Here is a 23,874-nt window from a genome sequence, read left to right on the forward strand (position 1 = left end):
ATAATGACTAAGAATTTCCAAAAGTAATGAAATATATCAAATCACGGATCCAAGAATCTCAGAGAACACGAGCAGGGTAAACAACAATAACAAAAAGAAATGAAAAGTAAAACCACACATTGACGCATCATATTTCACTTGCTGAAAATCAAAGACAATGAGAAAATCTTGAAGGCATCCAGGGAAAAAAGACGCATTATATAAAAAAAGAAGGTATGAATTACAGCAAACTTCTCATCAGAAGCTGTGCAAGCTAGAAGGCAATAGAGCAATGTCTTTAAAGTATTTAGTAAAGTAAAAACTCCTGCCAAGCCATAATTTTATGTCAGGGAAGATATTTTTATAAAACAAAGGTAAAATAAAGATTTTTTGACAATCAAAAACTTATAGAATTCATACCAGCAGATCTATACTACAAGAAATATTAACATTTTTCAGGCAAGAAGAATATGATATCTGATAGAAACTTGGATGTACACAAAGAAATGAAAAGTTCCAGAATGGTTAAAAAAGGGTAAATATAAAGACTCTTTTTCTTATCTTAGTTTCTCTTAAAGGCAATTGTCTAAAGCAAAAGTGGTGGCAATATATTGTGGGTTTATAGCATATGTAAAAGTAAATTATATGAAAACAACACAAAAAGTGCAGGAGATTTGAAAGTATACCATTGTTTTGTTCTTAGAATAAATGTGAAGTTGAATAAAAATGTTTAAAGGTGGACTGTGATTAATTAAAAATCATATTATTTCGGGGCTGGCCCCGTGGCCGAGTGGTTAAGTTCGTGCGCTCCGCTGCAGGCGGCCCAGTGTTTCGTTGGTTCGAATCCTGGGCGCGGACATGGCACTGCTCATCAGACCACGCTGAGGCGGCGTCCCACATGCCACAACTAGAAGGACCCACAACGAAGAATATACAACTATGTACTGGGGGGCTTTGGGGAGAAAAAGGAAAAATAAAATCTTTAAAAAAATGCATATTATTTATCAGAGGGCAAATACTAAAATATCTTAAAAAGAAGTATATATAATAAACAAATAGTAAGGTAAAAGGGAATCATAAAAAATGTACAACTAATCCAAAATTACTGACATAGTTTTGTATTTTTATTTTAATTTTTCTTGAGCTTAATTAACTCTCATTTCACTACTTTTTGATTTTTAAAATCCATTTCTGTTATTTTATTGCATTTCTAACTCAATGTTTTATTTTCATATCCATAAAAGTTTATTTGACTATATTTAATTCAGCTTTGAGTACTATGGTGCAGATTTCTTTAGCTTTGTGAATGTGTTTGTAGTGGAGAATTTTCAGTATTTGTATCAGTAGAAGTACTCTGATTTACCTTTTCAGATTTTTTCACGGTAGTTTTATTTGTATATAGCTTTTAAAAAAAATTCCTATTAATTCCTTAGACATGGTCTTGAGTGTGAGAGAGACATAGCTCCTTCTCCTTTAGTCTCACATCCACACTGTAGCAGGAAGAGGAAGGAAGGAAGAAGAGTAAAGGATGAAGAGCAAGGTGCGACTGGGGACACCAATTACGTATGACCTCTTTTAAAAAACTTCCAAAAGCTCCACCGGTTACCTTTGCTCACATTTCATTGGCCAGTCCTGGATCATATGGTCATGTTTAGCTGCTAAGGATTCTGGGAAGGTGATTTTTCCTGTGGGCATGAATAGAAAGGAGTAAAGACAATAGAGGTTTTGAGCAGCACCTGCCACCAAAGAGGAGGAAGAAATATTTTTTATCAGACACTTCTTTGTTTTATAAAAGGAATAGTGGCAATCATTTTCAGTGCTACTGATTAGATTTTAATTTAGTGACCCTTCTCCTATAAAATTTGACACAAAGACCTATACTTTGAATGGGTGTAAATAATTTAAAAATCCTAATTAACATTTTTGGAACAACCACTATATATCAAGCATTGTGTTAGATAAACCTTTTAAGACAGGTTATTTCATTTCACATTCTAACAATCCTGAAGGTATGTATTATTAGACCCATTTAACAGATATGAAAACTGAGACTGAAAGCTATTAATTTTCTGAAGTTGCAAAACTACTAAGTGGTGGAAACAAAATCTGAAAACATTTTTTCCTGATGTGGTCTTTCCATTACGCTATGTTTTCTTTCAAAACCAAACATTTTTTGAAGATCATTTTTAGTCATGGCGGTATATCTTCACTAGTGTGCAAGTGCCATTAATTTGTTCCAGAAGTTCTCTTTCATCATGGGTACGAAAGCTATCATTTATGGCATTTGCAATATTTCCCCAAGAATTGGCATCTACTTTTCAATGTGTAATTAAAGTTAGAGAATGATGCAGCTCAGAGAATTCATGAAACTATTGTGGTTGATATTTTTACCAGTGTGCAATTACCAGAAACAAGTATGGGTGGAAGGGAACGGTGAGTAGTGTGACCTCATAATGAAGAATCCTATGAAATTTTAAATTATGTTTACTTCCTGAGTTTGCTCAGAATAGTCTTCAAATCTGGAGCTTAAGTTTATGATATCTCTAGGAGTACAAATTTCTGTTTCATTTCTTTTCCAGGACAGTTTCTCTTTGATTTTGTAGAGAGTGTTTCCTGAACCTTTAGAAATAATCTATTGTTTTTTAAAAAGATAATGTTTTAAAAGATAAAATTTTAAAAAAATTTTAAAAGATAAATATTATAGATATTTTAGAAACATTTGGAAGCTACCAATAATAAAGAAAAAATTCTAACCACACTTATAATACAACGCCTAGAGATAAGCACTAACACTGTTTATGAGTATATTACTGTGTTTAAATACATCTTCCACTTTTGGACTTCAGCATTTTCATTTCCCTGGTCTCGTTTTTTGTCACAACATTTTTTGGGAAGTAGAGAGAGGATAGCTATAAACCCAGCTGCTGGGTAACCTTGCATAAATAGGTAGCTTCTTCCAGACTCAGAATCCCAACTGTAAGATCAAAATAATAACATTGTACCAGTTGGAAGTTTTTACGATTCGACTGACAAAAAATCCTATTGTGTGTACTTTAAAAGGGAATGGACTCATGTAACTGAAATTCCTGAGGTAAGGCGGGCTCCAGGTGAGACTTGCTGCAGTGGCTCAAATGTTACCACTGCCCAGTTTCTTTCCTTCTTGACGCTCTTCCCTTGGTCACGCTGACTGCTTTTCTACTCTCACGTGGCGGCCCTCTGGAAGCTCACGAGTCCCTTTGTCACAAAGTGGCTGCTGCGGTTCTAGACCAGACAGACTCACTCAAAACTATTTAAGCAAATGTTTCTGTCTCTTCTGATGGGTTCTGCTTAAGACAGAGTATGCTTCCTGCCTGTGAATCCAGCAAATGCCTCCCTGTCTCTCTGACTGTGTGACTTTCCATCCCTCAACCAGTATTTTGGCCAGTAGGTGGTTTATTAGAGCTGCTTAAGCCAGTCAAAACCTACATCTAGGTGCTCAATCTCATCCAAATCACTTGGCTGGGACTGGGGTGGTGTGGTTCCTGCAAAGCAAAATCTGAGTAGTTTTGACAGGAATAGAGGAAAACAGATGCTATGGAAGAAACAAAAAAATGCACAATAAGAAAATTTGCCTTGCAATATTGCTGTGACTATTAGAGACAATGGCTGCAAAATTTCTGGCGTAGTGCCTGGCACATAGCAGGTAATCAGTAAATGACAATTACTGTTCCCGTGATTGTCATCATTATCATCATCATCACTTATGGGGTGTTCAAGGCATCATAGTCGAAGTGATGTTGAAGCATAGAATGCTAGAGTGAGAAGGGACATGAAAGATAACCTAGTCTCATTCTGACATTTTATGTCTGTAGAATTGCAGATTGTAGAGACGAAGGGACTTGCCTAAAGTCACCCAGCTGGCAGCCCCTTCCCCTGGATCTCTCTTTTCTTCTCCCTTCAGTCTCATACTCCCGTGGTGACCCAGAAAATTGGGGCAAAAAACACTTCTAATGTCATCTCTTTAAGTTACCTCTCTCAGAGCGTAATTACTGGATGTTTTTAATTTCTCAAAGTTCTCTAACTAAATAAATTGAAACACATTTTGAACCTTTTCCTAACTCACAGTTTCTTGGCAAAGTTTTCACACTGGAGACAAGAAATTCCATGGGGAATTAGGTCCCTTGATCACAGCTTGTGGTTCAATTTATTTTAAATAGTTCAAGCATCTTGATATTGAAAAACAATCCTCAGTCTTCTAGCAAATGAGTGGGTTTTCTAAACTGAAAAACAGGACCTGACACTCCCTCATTAGTTGTTTTCTGTAGCTGCTTTTCTGTTTCTAAATGACTGATCTAGGGATTGGCCTTGGGACTGATTTCCTGAATCCTTTCCTTTGTGACTTCTCCACACCACCACAGGCTGTTAATTTTCTAATAGATCACAGGACCCAGGAAATTTTGTTGTGTGAAGCAAGATTAACACTGTTAACTGGCAATAACGATCACAAAATCAAAATCACTAGAAAGGAATCTTGGTATCACGGAGACAGTACCTCAGCAACTTGACCAAAAACTATCTGTGTGAGAAGTCAGCTAAACTCTGGCCCTTAGTTGCTCCATCTATAAACTAAGGAGATTGGATTAATGGTCTACAAATTTCCTTTCAGCTCTAAAGTTTATTTGGTTTCCCCTGATGAAGTGGCTTAGCCCACTGGGGGCCTTCGATGCAGAGGAAGGAGCCTTGTGGAAGAGTTTTGTTGTGAAGAAAGCATCCTGTGTTCCAGGGCACAACCCTACAGTCTCCTCAGCCCAGGATATCCCTTTAAGAGATAAGCTCTCACAACGAAGAGGCAATTTTTCCTGAGCCTAAAGAGAAGAAACTTCACGTTCAACTCCTTGCTCTAAGACTGAGCATTCCCCAAACAAGGTAGGGAATGCCATACCCAGAGGTTTTCTCAGGTTGACTGAAAATGAAAGGCTACAAATCGCTGTGTGATCTAGGGTGAATCACTTTCCCTCCCTGAGCCTTAGTTTCTGCCTGTGTAAAAAGGAGAGAATTGGAGGGAATGTGTCCTAAAGTTCTTTTTGGCATTCACATTCTGGGATTCTGTGAAGTACCACTTGAAGGTCCAGAGTGAGTCATGGAGAGGATGCCCTTGTGATGTGAATATGAGCTCACAGCAATAGGTTTTACAGGCTCTCTATCACTATTATTTTGTTCTTTTCAGATTTCTGTCTCTGAGGCTTTATGTCAGGGGATAAAATTCTACCTAGTTAGGGTCCAGACCATCACTTATCTACCTAGGCTTTTACATGTAATATCATGCAAAGGGAACAATATATGTAAAGAGCAAGTTTGGAAGAATGATATATATTTCAGAAGAGCTGGAATGTAGGCTCCAGGGGATGTGATGACAATTGAAGCTAGATAAATGAACAAGCTCCAGTTCTTATGCGCTGTGCTAATACTGTTGGATTTAATCTTGTAGGCAAGGGGAAACCATTGATAAATTTCAAGTCAATGCATAACTTGTTCAAATTTGCATTTTAACAGTATAGCAATAATAATAATAATAACTTGCATTTATTGAAGGCTCACTATGGGCTGAATACTCTGTGTCTTACTGTATTTAACAGAAAGATCACTTAAATTTCCAGTGTTGAAAGCTGAGATAAATGAACTAATGTTGAAGTAACCAGGGAACGTTTCCTAGACAATGGACATTATAGAGTGGGTAGGACTTGGAGAGGGAGGCAAAGAGAGCCAGGCTCATGGTGTAATGTGAAAAATAAAAGGGATGCTCTTGTGGTGGGTAACAGTTGTGTTCATGAGAAGGTGAGGAGACCTCTCAATAGAACAATGACGTGTTGTTTAGTGGCCAGTAACATTGGTTTGAAGGAATATGGGGAAGTACTTTGGAAGGTTCTAAAAGTCAGGTAGAGGAATTTAGGCCTGATTTCCAGGAAACTGGGAGACAGTGGTGGTTTCTGAGTGATCCAAGCAGAGGGAGACTCAGTAAGAATTTCGACTTCAGTATAAAGAATAAAGTGGGGAGATGAAGACTGGAGACACCTGGAGACGGTTGGAGCACATAAAGGCTGCGGTCATCCTCACATGAGCTTATATCCCACCTGAAGATGGAGGCTCCAGGAAGACAGAGGAAGGAACTGGTAATATCCACAGGATGTGGGGATTGTGTAAATATGGGAAATGCAGGAGAGGCATGAGTTAGAGTTGACTCTAAGGTTTCCAGCCTGAGGGCCAGGGAGAATGGTGGTGCTGCTGTAAGACTAGGTGTGAAGAGGAGTTCTGTCAGTCACCCCTGCTGGGAGATAATGACAGATTCCATAGCCCAGTCTCACCAGCTGCAGCTCTCACCCCTGTACGAATCCCTACCATGGGATGGAGGAAGAAAGGGAGATCCCCATTCCTCACACTCTGCTCAGTATCCCACATAGCTTCTTCATCTCTCATGTTCCAGAGATGGTAGCACTGACACATTCCCAATAACTTGCAGTTTCCTGGAATGCTCCTGCTATTCACAGGGAAGGTATAATAAATGGATTTGGATAGGTTTTGTACCAACCATTGGTCTTGATATCATTTCTCTCAGGCATGGGAGGGCCTCACCCCTTTCTCCTCTGGCTGAGGCATGGAGGCTTTCCCTTCCATTTGAGATAGGCATGGGTTTCAGCCTTGGCTCAATCACTTACAAGCTATATTTATTTGGGCAAGTTGCTTAACCTCTCTGAACTGCAATTTCCTCATCTATCAATTAGTTACCTCAAAGTGGAACAGGGAGAATTAAATGAGGGAACGACTGTAAAGTGCTTACCACAGTCCAGCACACAACGGATACTGAATAAAGGGCAGCAGTGTCTGCTGTTGTGGTTCTTGGAACGACAATGAAAATGGTGACCATCAGGTAACCACATGCTTTAGTTTCCTTCAGACTGCCAAACTATAGCACGGCCTCTTTCGGTGGTTTTTGATGTCTTGTTTACATTCCTCTGCACCAATAAGGGAGCCCCATCTTGTTTCCTCTCTCTTGTTCAGTCATTCTTCTTGGGTGCCCTTCTTTTATTCCATGCAATCCCCCTTTTCTTCTCTGGTTTTAGCGAGGTGACTTGCTGAGGATTCTCTTAGCACTTTTTCAACTAGTGAATGTCTTCAAATTCTCATGAGGAGAAAAGTTGGCCAGGGGAGGTATTTAATCTATTTCAGTATGGAAGCACAAGTGGAAGAAGGAAAAATAAGAGGAATAAGGGATATTTCAAAGTAGTTTTAAAAGCAGAGAAAAGTCTTGAGATTTTTCTCTGCCTCATTTTATAAATGTGCTGTTAAATTGCATGAATTTTCAAGCTTCCTGAGAGCAAAAGCCATCTTTCTTTCTTCCTTCATGTGTCCTGAATTGCATAGGCATATAGTAGGTGCTTAATAAAACATTTGGTCAAAGAATTGAATTAAAATAAATCCTCACCTGCTGCTAACAAAAATGTTTGCCAATGGTGGTAAGACTGGAAGGCAGAAACAAGCAGACTGGTGAATCCCCATATGTTATGTTTGAATTATTGTTTGAGAGTGAGCTATATTCTTAACAACTTCTAGATGTCCACTTTGGTCCCAGGTGTCAAAATTTTCTCAAAATGTTTGTAAAAATTTATGAAACTGTGGGATTGGGCAAAATCATAAGGCCTGATAGAATTCAGAAACTTTATATAGCTCATGTAAGGAAAATATTGAAGACACTCTTTAGAAAGGCAGAAATATTAATGAGATTGGCATTTCTGGGAAATAATTGGAGGAAACAAGGGATCCAGGAGGAGAAGATCATTTGAGAATTTCTAAAACAAAGGCATGATGAGAAAACATTGAGAACAGGAGAATTGTTAGTAATTAATATGGATGCTTATTAATACTGAAAGTGTTGACTATTTTTTCAGTGTGGTATACTTGAAATAACATACTACTTTGAAAGAAATGATCTGGTTCTTGTTCTGCATTCATTTCTTTTCTTTTCTTTTTTTTTTTTTGAGGACGATTAGCCCTGAGCTAACTACTGCCAGTCCTCCTCTTTTTGCTGAGGGAGCCTGGTCCTGAGCTAACATCGTGCCCATCTTCCTCTACATTTTTTATATGTGGGATGCCTACCACAGCATGGCGTGCCAAGCAGTGCCATGTCCGCACCCGGGATCTGGGCCGGCGAACCCCGGGCTGCCGAGAAGTGGAACGTGCGAACTTAATCGCTGCGCATCGGGGCCAGCACCTGCATTCATTTCTTAATGGGGGCCTTGGCTAGTTCATAACCTCTCTGAGTCTCAGTATTCTCACTTGGGATTTGGGGATGACAGAGTTTTTGTGAGGTAGATTGAATAGTGTCTTGCATGGGGTGGGCTATTGTGCAGTGAATGGATAAACATTTGCTATATTAACAAACAAATAAATAAATCAGTCAGATGCTACATGTGAAAGGGTTCCATCAATAGGCAAATGCTAAATAAACATGAAAAATTGGTGTTATGATTGTATTTGTTTTGTCACAGGGCTCTTCTCTGAGATCTGACTTCTTCAAGTGAAATCCATGGCCAGTACAAATAACGTGACTGAGTTAATATTCACTGGCCTTTTCCGGGATCCAGATGTGCAGAGAGTGTGTTTTGTGGCATTTCTCATTGTGTACTTGGCCACAGTGGTGGGCAATGGCCTCATCGTTCTGACGGTTAGCATCAGCAAAAGTCTCAATTCCCCCATGTACTTCTTCCTAAGCCAGCTGTCTCTGGTGGAGATCAGTTACTCCTCTACGGTTGTCCCTAAATTCATCACAGACTTACTTGCCAAGATTAAAACCATCTCCCTGGAGGGCTGTCTGGCTCAGATATTCTTCTTCCACTTCTTTGGAGTCACTGAGATCCTCCTGCTTGTGGTGATGGCCTATGACCGCTATGTGGCCATCTGCAAGCCTCTTCATTATATGAACATTATGAGCCACCAAGTGTGTCAAGTACTGGTGGCTGGTACCTGGCTGGGAGGCTTTGTTCACTCCATAATTCAGATTCTCATCACCATCCAATTGCCCTTCTGTGGTCCCAATGTGATTGACCACTACTTCTGTGATCTCCAGCCATTGTTCAAGCTTACCTGCACTGACACTTTTGTGGAGGGGGTTATTGTGTTGGCCAATAGTGGCTTAATTGCTTTGTGCTCCTTCCTCATCTTGGTGACATCCTATATTGTCATCCTGGTCAACGTGAGGAACCATCCTGCAGAGGGAAAGCGCAAAGCGCTCTCTACCTGTGCCTCTCACATCACAGTGGTCATCTTGTTCTTCGGACCTGCCATCTTCCTCTACATGCGACCCTCCTCCACCTTCACTGAGGACAAACTAGTGGCTGTGTTCTATACTGTCATCACCCCAATGCTGAACCCCATCATCTACACACTCAGAAATGCTGAGGTGAAAATGGCCATGAGGAGGTTGAGGGGCAAAAAGGAAAACGTAGGGATGGAGTGAAAATGTGAAAGTGAATAAAAAATGTGTGTCTGATTATTCTCTGTTCTTGAAATGGATTTTGATTTTAGTGGGACATTCACACATGGCGGAAACAAATATAAGGACTTAACGTAACTGCTGATGTGATTTTCCTTAGTAACCAAAGACTATGCTATGTTTATCTAGTGTTCCAAGGACAGAGGTCAGACTGGCTCGATGATATCCAACAATATACTGGTATTAGGTAACATGAAGACTCAAACTAAGTGCAAATGCAAAGGAGAACATCTTGACAAATATTTTGTAGGTTATTCACTTCTTCCTGTGACCACCATCCATGCTTTCTTCTTTCCTTTCTTCTTCCTTCCTTCCTTCCTTTTCCTCCCTTTGTTCAATCTCCCTCATGATAACAACCTAGATTTCATTAAGAAAGGAAACCAAATAGAAGAATTATTGGTGGATATTTTGGATGAGGGTACCAATCTGTTCTCTTCCAATGTGGACAAGTGCATCCTTGAAAATTGAGTGCGTAAATTTTTCTATTCTCCTGGTTGGTTCTTGGCATCTTGTACCATAGACTATTTGATTACAAGTATTTGAAAAATCCCTGGAGCAATTTTAGTTCTTGTGACATGTTGGCACAAAAGATAGTCCTTAAGTCTCTGTGAGTCCTCTTGCAATGTTCAACTTCCCTGAACAACAACAACGAAATATCAAAATGCCATAGATACTAGCTATCAACAGGGAAAGATCAAGTCAATCTTTTTAACAAAAAGGATATCTCTTTTAGCTTAATCAGATGTAAAAAAATAACACAGAGTGTAGAAAATGCTTTTAGGCTTAAATTGAAGAATGCAGTGGAAGGAAATACCGTCCATGTATGTTTCTACTCCAGACTCTGTCGTTTATTCTAAGTGAACATGCCAAGTCCATATCTTTTCATGCCTATTGGTGTTTCTTGGTGAAGTGAAATGAGACAGTCTGTGTCTACAATGTTGTTTCACCTCTCATCATTGTGAACACCCCATATCATTGTGAACAATTTAGAGAATATTGAAAAATTAGAACTTGTTGGCTTTGGAATTACACAGAATGGCTTTGCATTTGCCCTCAGTCCGTCCACCTCTCCTTGAGGATCAGATGAAGTACTGCAAGCAGCTTCCTTGTAGAAGGATGGGGCATCACAGTTGTGCTATAGGCCTTAGGGACTTTTCTCTTTCTCCTTAGTGCTTAGGTTGAGCAGATAGGTGAATAGTGGTTTCAAAGGGAACAGGAAATCTTCCCACTTCCCTTGGTGTCCCCACTAATCATGGCCATGGATGGCCATCAATATTCCCTTAGAAAATACTGCTTCTACGTGGAATGACTTTACCACCTCTTTCCTTATGGCAAAATCCTACGTATCCTTCATGTCCTAGATTAAACTCATCTCTCTTATGAGTCCTTCTCTGTCCTCCCTCCTCCTTGGCTTGAATTTGTGTCTCCTGTGCATGGTTATTTTCACATACTTTTCTCATTGCCCTTATCACTTTGAGTGTATTATTTAACGTGTGCTTCTCTCTCAGTAGACTGTAACCTCTCAAGGGCAGGACCATCCACTAACCTCCTTCTTTGCAGCTCTAAATATCATGCACATAGATAGCTGGTGCTTCCTAAGTGCTTGCTGAACAAACAACCCTTCAGGCCCATGGGGAATCCTTTCTAGATCAGTTCTTACTGATTCTTTCTGAATCCATTTCACAGTGTGGAGCACTTCTCTTATTGTTTAAATATGAAGAGCTCAGGCTCTGAAATTCATCAGGCTGTTCCAACTGCCTCTCAGCCACACCCCAAGATCCAAGCTGCTTAACTTCTCTGAGCACCTGTTGTTGCAGAAGTACAATAAGATTAAAAGTAGTATGAACTTCATAAGATTATTCTGAATATTAAATAAGATAATATACATGTAAAAGTTTTAGTAAAGAACATAGTATAGAGTTGTGATGTGGACTCAATAAATATCACCATCATCATCATTATCATTACTACTGGTGATTAATTTTATTTTACACGAGAACAGTGTGTCTGTCCACACATAGGTCTTCTTTTAGTCCTTTTGAGCTACTCAAAATAGGCCTTGATTGCACCCCAAAAGGCTTTCAAGTGTTTGAAGGCCATTCAATCCTTCTGTTTTGAGACTTCTTTCAGCTGAACATTCTCTGTTGTTTAATTGCTTTCGAGTGCCTCATACAGTACCTGCTATGTTGTAGGTGCTAAATAAATATTTGTTAAATAGATATCAACTGTAACACAGCCTCCCCATTATCTTTTATGCTGAATGTACTTATATTCCGTCAATGTGTACTTTAGGGCAATCGGGTCTGGAGCTAAACTCAGTGGAGCTACCCTCCCTTTCTCTGGATGCCTTACTTGTATTGCAGCAGGGTAGGCCTTCAGGGTGTAGACTGGGACAGGAGCCCCTTACTCATGTGCACGTTTGGTTTCCTCCCTGAGAGCTATGGAAAGAACATCATCAATGAGCTCTGAGTCATTGGATACTGCGTGGGCAGATAATATCTACTGTAACTGCACTGTCAAAATTCTCTGGGATTACCTCACCTACTGAGGGTGGAGAATCGGTAGGTCTATTGAGAGCTAATTACTCATTTTGTTCTGGTCTCACTGGAAACACACAGGAACCGAAGGGAAGCATTTTTCCCATTGCTTTAAGAGACAGAGAGTGTTGTAACGTTTTAAAAATGCCTACTCAAGCCACAGAAGTAGTAACAATCTAATTATACCACTTAGCATTGGAGACCATGTAGCTACTTCTCTCTGGTTGATTCTGTCATAGCATTAAAAAAATGTAATGTTTTAGGCAATAAACATAATGTAATCTCATTAAAGAAAAACTGATAACATGCTGCAAGCTACCTTGCATAAAAAATTTGTATTTTTTCCCCCATTTATTATTTGTGTCCTTTTAGGTAAGGTTTGATGGCATATAACAGAAAAAACCCAGCTTATGAGATAGAATTACAAAAGTACAGAGATGAAAAATCCAGCACTGTTGTGGAGGTCCAACAATGTTATCAGAAATCTACACTCTGCCATCTTCAGTCTGTAGCTTCAACCTCATGACCTCAAAGGGCTGCCAGTGCTCCATACGAGTGCTGTCCAGTAGAGCTTTATGCTGTGCTGGAGATGTTCTATGTCTGTGCTGTCCAATAGGGTAGTGAAATGAGTAGTTGACATGTGGTTAGTTAAACCAAGGAACTGGATTTTACATATTACTTGAATTTTGATAAGTTTAAATTTACATACTGCATGTGGCAATTAGATGCATATTGCACAACACCACTCTAGCATTTCATCTATATTCCAAGAAGAAGTAAAGAGGAAGGAAGGAAGATAAACTGGTCACTTTCCCTTTTAAGAGGTTTCCCAAAAGTGCCACACAGCAATTTTGCTCTCATCTTATTTGATTGAAAGTAATCACTTAGGAACCCTTAATTGCAAAGCAGACTGGCAACTATAATCTTTATTCTGTGTGGAATTGTCTTTAAAAATCAGAGTTATGTTCTTTTCCTAAAGAGGAAGGGAAGAATGGATGTAAGGATTGGCATATATTCTCAGGCAGTGTATTACATACCAATTTCCAGAGCAATTAAAAATTTTCATAAAAGATTTATAATTGCGTGGTAGTATTCAAAGTCCAGTTGTAGCATAATTTTCTTAATCAATCACTCATTTCAGGGCTTTTAGATTCATTTAATAATTCATTCAACAAGACTTAATGAGCATGTCGTATGTGCCAGGCATTGTTCTAAGTTTTAGGGACACACAGAGGTACATGAGACACAGAAGGTCCCTGCCTACGTGGGGCTTACATTTTAGGTAAACATTCTGCTTTCTTAAGTTCCTGTGGTCTAGATCAGCATTGTTAATAGAAGTTTCTGTGATGATAGAAATGTCCTCTATCTATGCTAACGCATGGTAGTTCTTAGCCATGAGGCTAATTAGTACTTGAAATATGCCTAGCATGACTGGAGAACTGAATTTTTAATTTTATTTAATTTTAACTAACTTAAATTTAAATAGCTACATGTGTCTGGTGGCTACCACATTGGATAGCACAGGTCTACAACACTTTAGTACTTACCTCTGCTGCAAACTTGTGGCTGTTTCTCTGGATCACGGGCAAGATTGCTCCTGCGTACCAGTACCGGCTGTGGCTGAATACTTTTAAGTCTCATCTCTCACTAACCAGTTCTTCTAATTGTATTGCAGTTATAGTTATTTTTATACATTTGTTTTTTAACTTTTACCAGACTGTAATTGATTTACGTATCACAATTACAATATGAATCTGACTTTATACTTGCCTTTATCAATGAGTTTTACACGTTCACGTTTTTAGTATGTTAATTAGTAAAATGTTAATTTCATTTCATCTTGTAGAATGTCCTTTAGCATTTCTTGTAAGACATCTCTAGTAGTTATGAACTCCTTCAATTTTCATTCATTTGGGAAAGTCTTTATCTCTCCTTCATTTCTGAAGGACAGACTTACTGGATATGGTATTCTTGGTTGACAGTTTTTTTCTTTCAACATTTTAGAAAATACCATCCAATAGCTCATGGTCAAGTGTGTCCTCAGGCTGTGCTCCCCAATTGGATGGTGCCACTGGTTGTGCTTTGTGTTTAGGTGGGGCCTCAGGCTGTTTCCTGAAGTTGAGTAGGGCTGCAGACTGTGCTCCATGGTTATGTAAGGTTGCTGCCTGGTTGGGTGGGGCTGCAGGTTATGACCTGTGATTGGGCAGTTCCCTGCCTAGTCAAGGCTGAAGGTGAGTTTAGCAATTAGCTAGACCCGTATGCTTGGCTCTGCTGCTGGGTAGAGTTGTAAGCTGGGCTCCATTGTTAGGTGGTACTTAGATTGGGCTCTGAGGCTGCTCAGGGTTACTGTTCATTCTGGTTATGCTGGGTCAGAGGCTAAGCTCAACAGTTGTACAGGGCTGCTGGCTTGGTTCCCTGTCTGGACAGGCTATAGAATGTGCTGCATGGCTACCAGGTGTCTATAGCCATGCTTCCCAGAGGGACAGGACTGGAGGCTATGCTCAGTAGTTGGGCAGGACAGTGAATATGCTCCTCTTCTCTGGAGGACCAAAGGATGTGCTCCATGGCTGCTGGGTATCTGTGGCCTTGCTTCCCAGAGGGTGCACTGGAGACCATGCTGCGCAGTTGGACGAGACTGGAATTTTCTTACCTGCCCAGTGAGGGTCATAGAACAGGCTCCACAGTTGGTTTGGCCCATTGGCTGGGGATCTGAATTAGGCAGAACTGCCAACTGAGCTCCCTGGCCAGACAGGGACACTGGCTTGGCTGTGCAGATGGGCAGATTCACTGGCTGGGATTTCTGCTTGGGAGCCACTGCAAGCAGGAATTTTGTCTTCCAAGATCCGAATGCTGGTTACTGTAAGACTCATCCCCTTTTCTGTCTCTATATGATCCCCAGTGTTTTAACTCTGCAGGTTCATACAGTGATCCCCATGAGGTGAGACCTGAGTGGGCCTCCTGGGAAGTGTCCCACAATGCTGGAGAAGCTGGATGTCTGCCTTGGGTTCTCTTTTCTTGCTGGAGAAACTATAGGTCCCGGGGGGCCCTCTCAGAGCAGTGCAGTGCAGTTGGTCTGGGGAGGGGCAATGCAGTTGATGTTAAATTGCTCATCTTAACCTTGCAAAGCAATTCTTCTTGATCTCTATTGTCTAGAGAGGAGTGCTTCAGCTTCACCTTTGGGCTCTGAGATTTATACAATGATGTCTTGTCTATGGGTAATTCCTGATTGGTCTTCTTGTCAGGGGAACTGAAATTAGGAATAACCTGTGTCACCACATTAATGAAATCTATTGGAGATTTTGAAAGGCAACCTCACTTAAAATGTCCCAAACAAGAGGCTGGCCCAGTGGTATAGTGGTTAAGTTCATGTGCTCCCCTACAGTGGCCTGGGGGTTCCGAGGTTTGGATCCTGGGCACAGACCTAGCGTTGCTTATCAAGCTATGCTGCGGTGGCATCCCACATAAAATGGAGGAAGACTGGCAACAGATGTTAGCTCAGGGCCAATCTTCTTCACAAAAAATAAATAAAATAAATAATAAAAATAAAGGGTTGGAGGGAAAAATATTAAAAAAAATCCAAAACAAAATTCTTGTTATTCCCTGCTGTTCTGGTTCTCCCATAGCCTTTTGTCTCTCAGTAAAGGCTAACTCTGGTCTGACTGCTCAAGTCTGTTAAATATATATAGTATAATTGACATAACATTATATTTGTTTAGTTTCAGGTGTATAACCTAATGATTTGATATTTGTATATTTTGCAATGTGATCACCACAATAAGTCCAGTTAACATCTGTCACCATACATACTTACAAATTTTTTTCTTATGATGAGAACTTTCAAGATCTACTCTCCTATTTATTTTCAAATATGCAATACGGTATTATTAACTATAGTCATCATGCTGTACATTACATCCTCAAGACTAATTGGTTTTATAACTGGAAATTTGTACTTTTTAGCTCCCTTCATCCATTTTGCCCACTCCCCACTCACTGCCTCAGGCAACCACCAATCTGTTCTCTGTATCCATGGGCTCATTTTTGTTTGTTTGTTTTGTTTTGTTTTTAGAGTCCACGTATAAGTGTGATCATATAGTTTTTATCTTTTTCTGCCTCACTTATTTTATTTTGTTTGCTCAAGTCTAAAACCTTGGTGGTATCCTTGATTCCGCTCCTTCTTTTCTCTCTTTTCAACCAAAACATCAGCAAATCTTATTACTCCTACCTTCAAAATTTATCCAGAATCTGACAACTTCCTAAAGCCTTCACTGCCGTAGTCCTGGCCTAAGTAACAATCATCTCCTGATTGGATTACGTGATCTTCTCCTATCTGGTTTCCTATATTTCCCACTTCCCCTTCCTTATTCTTAAGACAGCACACAGATCTTGACAAGAGACAACCTCTTCTTACTACCCTAATAAAACAGTATCCAGCAGCATTCACTATTAGCCTTAACCTGTTTTATTTTTCTTCTAGGACTTATTACTGGTTGACTTACATATCAAGTTTTATTTTTTATTGTCTTTTTCTACCTGCATTATCTTGTTGGGGATATGAAGGATGTAACCTCCTGTATCACAGACTTTGTTTTTTCAGTGTTGAGTCTCCCACACCCAGAAAAGTGCTTGGCACATAATAGGATTCAATCCTATTTGTTGAATGAACATTTGAATGAATGGATGGATGAATGACACCTCTGTCTGAGGAAGTTCTCACTAGATTACATTACTATTGCCACTATCATTATTGATGGAGAGGCTGAGGTGCAGGGAGACTAAGAAACTTATACATGAATCCATGAGTGTTAGATGGAGAGTATAATGGAGATAATCTAGCCCAACTCTGCCATTTTATATAGAAGTGGGAACAGGGGAGGGTGAGAAGTGGAGAGGTGAAACGATGTGGCTTAAGTTAGATAGCTAATCAATTATTGAACCAGAGCTAGTGCCCAGTGACCTGGCTCCCTGTCCAGTGCTCATTTTCTTCTCTATTCATCCTCCTTTCCATTCTCAGTATTTCAGTCTGGAAAAAGTTCCCTTTATGTCTTTCCTTCAACTTTATTCTCTTACTGCCTCATTCTTGGGTGAAAAACTTTATAGAAATCTCACTAAACTGAGACTTATCCTAAGTCATAGTTTAATTGGCGAACTTCCACCCAAGGCAAAGGAAATTCCATGGGGAAGTTGTTCTCTTCATTATAGTGTAGCTTAATTTATTTCAAATAGTTCAAGGATCTAATCATTGAATCATAACCCTTGGACTTTTAGTGGGTGGGCTGGTTTTCTACATCAAAATCAAGATCTTAAAATCTCTCAGTTTTCTGCTTTTTGTGGCATTTGTCTATTTCTTAGATATTATAAATTCAAATATCAACCTAGATCCAGATCCCCTGAATTTCCTTTTTTTGTGATTCATCTTAGACATCATCTACTTCATTTTCTAAAAGCTCCCAGGGACAGTGGTGATTTGATGTTAGGGACAAAGTCTGATCCTTGAATCACAGTAATAACCACCGCCCAGTACCATCAGAAGGCAGCTGAGTGCTGTTTAAAGAGCACTGATTTCTGGGTTAGTAACCTGGGAAATATCTATTGTGTGGCCCACAAAGCCAGTTAACCTCTCAGCCTCTGTCATCTCTTTTATGAACAGATGAGGTCAGAGTACAAGGTCTCTAAATCTTGCAGCACAACTCATAGCTGAGTGTGACCTGGACTTTGCTCACTGGGGGACTTCAGTGAAAAATCAACTAGTTGCGTAATATTAGCCAAGGAACCCTGCTTGTCCAGGGACTAGGATTCCCAGAGAGAAATCCAACGCTTCATCCAATCTCAGTTTTCCAAAACCAGATCATCTCCTGGAGTAATGATCTGTTCCAGCAGAGTGGCTAACTTCATGCCAAATTGGAGGCACTTGAGTGTATTTGAGATCCGTCTGATCCAATTCCTCATTCTAAGGCAGAAGGAAACCATGCTAGTTTTTCAGATCTAAAGGTAGGTGATATGGCTAGAAGTAAGGTGCAAAGTCTCTAAGCAGCCATAGGATGTTGGGAAATCAGTTACTCTTTTTGAGCCACAAGGATTCATTTGTAAAATGAGCTGGTTGGGTTTGAAGATATTTTTTAAATAATTAATTCAACTTATTTGTATATTTTTATTGTGTGTCAAATTATACAAAATATAAAATTTGATGAATTTAAAGCACTTTACAATTCTGGGATTCTGTGAGATACCATTTGGGAATTATGAAGGGGGGAGCTCGTGACTGAAATTGACGTTTCACTACTTCACCCTGAGATCGGTCACATCAGCACGTCAAGTTCTCTCTTATATTTATCCTGGCCATTGTTTTCAGTCTATAATTATGCTCTGGTCCAGAGTCCAGCAGGTCACATGATGGAGAGTCTAAATGCTCAAATACTGATTTAGGCACTTACATGCTGGTCACATTTTCTTTCTAGGATTCTTGATGAGGCTGCATTGTGTGGAGATAGGAGATATTTCTTACCAGTTCAGTGCAGGAGATGATGAGGATTGGTGAGGGGTGGGGTATCAGACAGAGGAATAAATTACAGAAAAGGCAGAAATTACGGAAGAGGAAAAGGTGATTTTCAAAGAGGAGGCCAGCAGTTATTCCTTCTGTTAGGGATGAAGGTTGGAAAAACTGGATCCTTCATGATTCCTCTCATCTCTGAGCAATCTCTCAGATTGATCCTAGGATATTTTCGTTAGTTTCTCTAATTGATCAAAAATCGAGTTCATACTCATATATGAAATATTTGTATGCGTTGGTGAACACATATAACTTGGACTTCTAACAAAAGGGCATATTTAATTTCAGCTCTACATTTATGTGTTGTAGTCCTAGAAATTGTATAGGGCAGTGATTAGACAGCATAGGATCTGTGGTTAGATTGCTTGGATTGAAATCTTGGCTCCACTGCTGTGCAACCTTAGACCAGTTTTCTGGGCTTGTTTTTCTCATTTGTTATAAAAGGGGTGATAACAGTAATACCCACATCACAGTAGAGTTGAATGAATTAATGTGTATAGAACACATAAAGTGTGTGGCACATGGTACTATTGAAATACTAGCTGTTATTATCAACAAAAATGCACTCAGTAATAAACGTTCAAGAAAAATATTAAGCAGATTATTTTGAATACCAGGATAGTATATTTCTTAGATATAGACACCAGAGTTGCAATTATAAAGAATCTATTAATTGCTGTAAAAGAAGTATGATAAATTTCTGTAGGAGCAAGAGGGGGAGAATATATTATTCTTACACTGGTGGGGATCTTCATGCAATATAGAGGAAGGAATACTAAACACAGAAAAGGGAGAAAGGACATCTTGAGTTAGGAAATAGCTGTATTATGTTCATTTAGGGAATGACAATAAGGGTGCAAAAATAGGCAATGGCCAGTTCAAGAAGGACCTAGAATCCGTGCTAAGTATATTGGAATTAATGCTGTGGGCAATGGGGTTGTGTTGATAGATTTTAGGTAAGGTAGTATATGATATAATATGCATTAAAGGAAAATCACCAAAGTATTTGCAATGCTCAGAGAACAGGAGATTCACGTGGGTTGGAGTATTAAAGACAATCTTCACTGAACACATGAGACTGGAGTTGGGCTTGGAAGGAGGGTAGGTTTGGAAAGAACAGGCGAGGGCATTTCAGTGAAGGGAGGTTCAGTGGTGGAATAGAGCGGGTAGGCTTGTGGGATGTGGAGATGACCCTGAGTTGAACAGAGGTGAGGTGAAGTTTAGTGGGTAAGTGGGTGGTTGTTGAGGTGGTTTAGTCTGTGCAAGTCTTTAAAAGTGAGTCATAGAAGTTCAGCCTTTTCCTGGCTCATTCCCATGCAGTGGAGAATCTAAGGAAAGAAGAGTCAGGAAGCAATTTTCTTGCTGCACTGTGCAGGATGGATGGGATGGGAGCATCTGGGGACTAAGGTGCTTTGTTAATTTAGGTATCAGCTGACAGCATATGAAAGGATGTTGGCAGCAAGAATGGAGAGAAAGGGCCCAGGAGAGGTAGTTTAAAGATAAAATTCATGGGATCTGATGGGTATGGGAATGAAAGGGGGTGTGGGTAATATATGACATCCAAGCTACAGTCGGGACAGCTTGGAGGGTGATGGTGGCATCGAAGTATCTTCCAGGTGACACTTGCCCACAGGTCTCCTGTTACTCCATAGCTTAGTCTCCTCAGCTTCAACCCTAATTTCTGTCCAAATCCTTTCCTTTGGCTCATAAGTGATGATGTGGTAAAAGGAGATTCTTGAGGAGTCTCACAATCTTATCTTCTAACCATTCAGCTACTTGATTTTCCAAGGCGCTGAGATGGTGCCAGATATTCCTAATGATCTGCATGCCCAGTGGCCACAACACTGCTCCTACGGGAAAGGGCACCACACTCTGATGAATTTAGCAATGTTGCTTGTGTTAGGTGCTGGGTATCAATGTAATTTCTCTGCTGCACCCACCTTCCTGGGAACTTTAGCTCTTGTTTGGGCAGTTTCTTTTGCTTCTGTGGAGGGCTGAATTCCTCCTTTCTTTCTGCAAATGAATTTTATAGTAATTATATAAATTACAAAGAAAAATTCCATTGGATTTTGCTTGAGCTTATATAAATTTGTAGATAAACTTAGGGTGAGTTGAAATCATTATGTTGAATTTTATCATTTTAACATGATTTTGTAAGAATTTTTTGTGCTGGATGTTACGTATTTTTTCCTTTTTATACATGTATTTTCTTATAGTCCGTTAGTAGTTTTATTGTTTTTCTCTGCATAACTGTATAACATTTTTAAGTGCTTTTTATTTAAAAAGTTTCTTGGTTATTGTTAGGGGAATATTTTTCAGTTGGGTTTTCTAACTAGCAATTATATTTTGAACTTTCTTATTGTTGCTAGTGGTTTTCAGTTTTATTTATTTCTTCCCTGGGTTTAGGTCTTACAGTGTTTTGCTTGCAAGAAACAGAAATGCATCAAACTAGCTTAAGCAAAGAGAAGAACTGATTTGAGGAATAAAGGGCTTTCTCTGGTACCCAAGTACACAACGGACTGCATCTGAGATTGAAGAGTCGAGGATCAAGGACACTCTCTGCATCTCTGAGATGCCATGGTCTCTTTTTCTGCTATTTTTCTTGCTCTAAAATACCAGTTTATCAATTTTTTAGGTCCAGTGACTTTATTTAATCTTTAAAAGTTTTTTAAATAAAAATTGTATATGTTTAGTATTAACAACTTGATGTTTTGATATACATATGTAACAAAATGATCACTACAGTTAAGCTCATTAACATATTCATCTCCTCATGTAATTATCTTCCCTTATTTTTTTGTGAGAACACCTGTGATCTGCTCTCTTAGGAAATTTCAAATTCATTCATGCGTCCTACCTGAGGAGTTCTGACACACTACTTTGTTTCCATCTGACCACGTTACTGACTTTTGTTTTCTCTGTTGATTCTGGTCCTTGTTGTCTGGATGCATTTTTACTTCTTCAAAATTATATTTCTTGAAAATATCCGTATCAAATCAGAGATAAAGGGAAAAGAAATGAGGATAAAATTTATAGCAGAGAATCAAAATATTCATACTATTTCTTTCTTATTTCTCATGGATCTTATGTGGTGAAAAAATTCCTAATTGTCACCTTAATCCTGAGAATATTGTTTTGAATCACATGACATTGTTAGTTTGAGTGTATATCATGTCAATATTTCTTCTGTATAGTTGGGGTGGGGGGTGTATACATGCATAAGAGTTGCTCAGTAAGTATCTGTCCCGGGGGAGTAACTTACAGAGAAATCTTCACTCTTGTTATCATATGCTTGTCTGTTGACTACCAACATGGAACAAGAATGAGCAGACTAATCAGCCATAACAAGGCCGTAGAGGACAAGATCTGTGATTCAGGCTCTCTCAGTAGTTTGATGTATGGGGCAAGAGGTATAAATGTAATAGTGAACTGATGGAGACAGACTACTAATTCTCTCCAGAGTTTTTGAGCATTTGTCACATAAACATTGCCATTGAAGCTGCAAGACTGGTGAAGGAATCTGATCTGAGTAAATTGAAGACTGGTATAGCTGAGTGAGGAAATAGTACAGAGGGCCTTTTGGAAAGGGAAGAATTACCAATGGGAAGATGATTCCCTGAGGCAGAGAGGAATGAAAGAAGGAATTTAGGAGCAGAAGTGTCCCATGGGCATTCCTCAATAGGAGAGAGGATTGCAAGTGCAATAAGATAAAAATATGGGCTATGAACTTGAATGGACCCAAAATTCAGAATATCTGGTGGTGAATTAGAAAGAACCCTGATCTGAAGTCAGAAAGTCTGGTCTGAGTCCCAGAATCCGCCACTTTCTGTGGGATCCTGGATAAATAACCATTTCTCTGAGCCTTTATTTTCTAATATATTGCTAATATGTATTGCTGAGTGAGAACATATTGGCTAAATGAATGAGTTCATGATAAGTTTGTATGTAAAGTCGTTTACACGTCTAATGTGCTATAAATGAGGTGAATTGGTTACAATCAGTGTTTGTTTTATTGCAGGTCTCCCAGTAGCTCACGTCCAGCACATCTGAAAGGATTCCTTGGCGAATACAAATAATGTGACTGAGTTAATTTTCACCGGTCTTTTCCAGGATCCAGAGCTGCAGAGAGTGTGCTTGGTGGTATTTCCTCCTGTGTCCTAGGCCACAGTGCTGGGCAATGGCCTCATTGTTGTGACAGTCAGCATCAGTAAGAGTCTGAATTCCCCGATGTATTTCTTCCTTAGCTACCTGTCCCTGGTGGAGATCAGTTACTCCTCTACTATTGTCCCCAAATTCATCACAGACTTGCTTGCCAAGATTAAAACCATCTCCCTGGAGGACTGTGTGGCTCAGATATTCCTCTTCTACTTCTTTGGAGATACTGAGAGCTTCCTGCTCACAGTAATGGCCTTTGACCACTATGTGGCCATCTGCAAACCTCTTCACTTCACAACTATCAGGAGCCGGCGAATATGTCACCTTCTGGTGGCAGCTTCCTGTCTTGGAGAATTTTTTCACTTCATGGTTCAGATTATTGTCACTCTCCAATTATCCTTTTGTGGTCCCAATGTGATTGACCACTACTTCCATGACATCCATCCCTAATTCAAGCTTGCCTGCACTGACACCTCTGTGGAGGGGGTTATTGTGTTTGTCAACAGTGTATTATTCTCTATCTTCTCCTTCCTCTTCTTGGTGTCCTCCTATATCATCATTATGATCAATTTGAGAAACCGTTCTGCAGAGGGAAGGTGCAAAGCCCTCTCCAGCTGTGCCTCTCACATCACTGTGGTTATCTTGTTCTTTGGGCCCTGCGTCTTATCTGTCTGAGGACTTCTACCACCCTGTCTGTGGACAAGATGGTGGCCATGTGCTACACAGTCGTCATCCCACTCCTCAACCCTGTCATCTACTCCCTGAGAAATGCAGAAATGAAGCGGGCCATGAAGAGGCTGTGATCAGGGCAATGAAACTAGATGAGTAATAGAGACTGAGTCTTGGTGTTGATCCTTGAGTTTAGAATGATGCTGAGTCCAAACTGAAGGGCAGAGTGAGATAAACGACAGTTCACAGGTCTCGTTAAGTCTACAGTTATTTTCACTGGTTTTTGTCTTTAACAACTTCATTGTAATCACTTGTAAAATATTTTCTCTTATGGATGTACTATTACTTAACTAGCCATTTTTCTGTTAGATGTTTAGATTGTTTTTAATTTTTTGCTTCTATAAGTAACACTGTGGTATTTGTGAATAGAAATCTTTAACTATACCTCTGATTTTTTT

At 39.6% G+C, this 23,874-nt stretch overlaps 1 protein-coding gene and 1 pseudogene across 1 annotated transcript; both read left to right on the forward strand.

Moving 5' to 3' along the window:
* The first annotated feature begins 8,502 nt into the window (after positions 1-8,502).
* OR4B1 (olfactory receptor family 4 subfamily B member 1) lies at positions 8,503-9,469 on the forward strand. The gene has a single exon (XM_014861275.3). The coding sequence runs from the start codon at positions 8,540-8,542 to the stop codon at positions 9,467-9,469; it is 930 nt and encodes a 309-aa protein (XP_014716761.3). The 5' UTR covers positions 8,503-8,539.
* A 12,337-nt stretch (positions 9,470-21,806) lies between these two features.
* Positions 21,807-23,550, forward strand: LOC106843967 (olfactory receptor 4B1-like; annotated as a pseudogene).
* The last annotated feature ends 324 nt before the right edge of the window (positions 23,551-23,874 follow it).

This window comes from Equus asinus, chromosome 17 (assembly GCF_041296235.1).
Source record: "Equus asinus isolate D_3611 breed Donkey chromosome 17, EquAss-T2T_v2, whole genome shotgun sequence".
Classification (NCBI taxonomy): domain Eukaryota; kingdom Metazoa; phylum Chordata; class Mammalia; order Perissodactyla; family Equidae; genus Equus; species Equus asinus.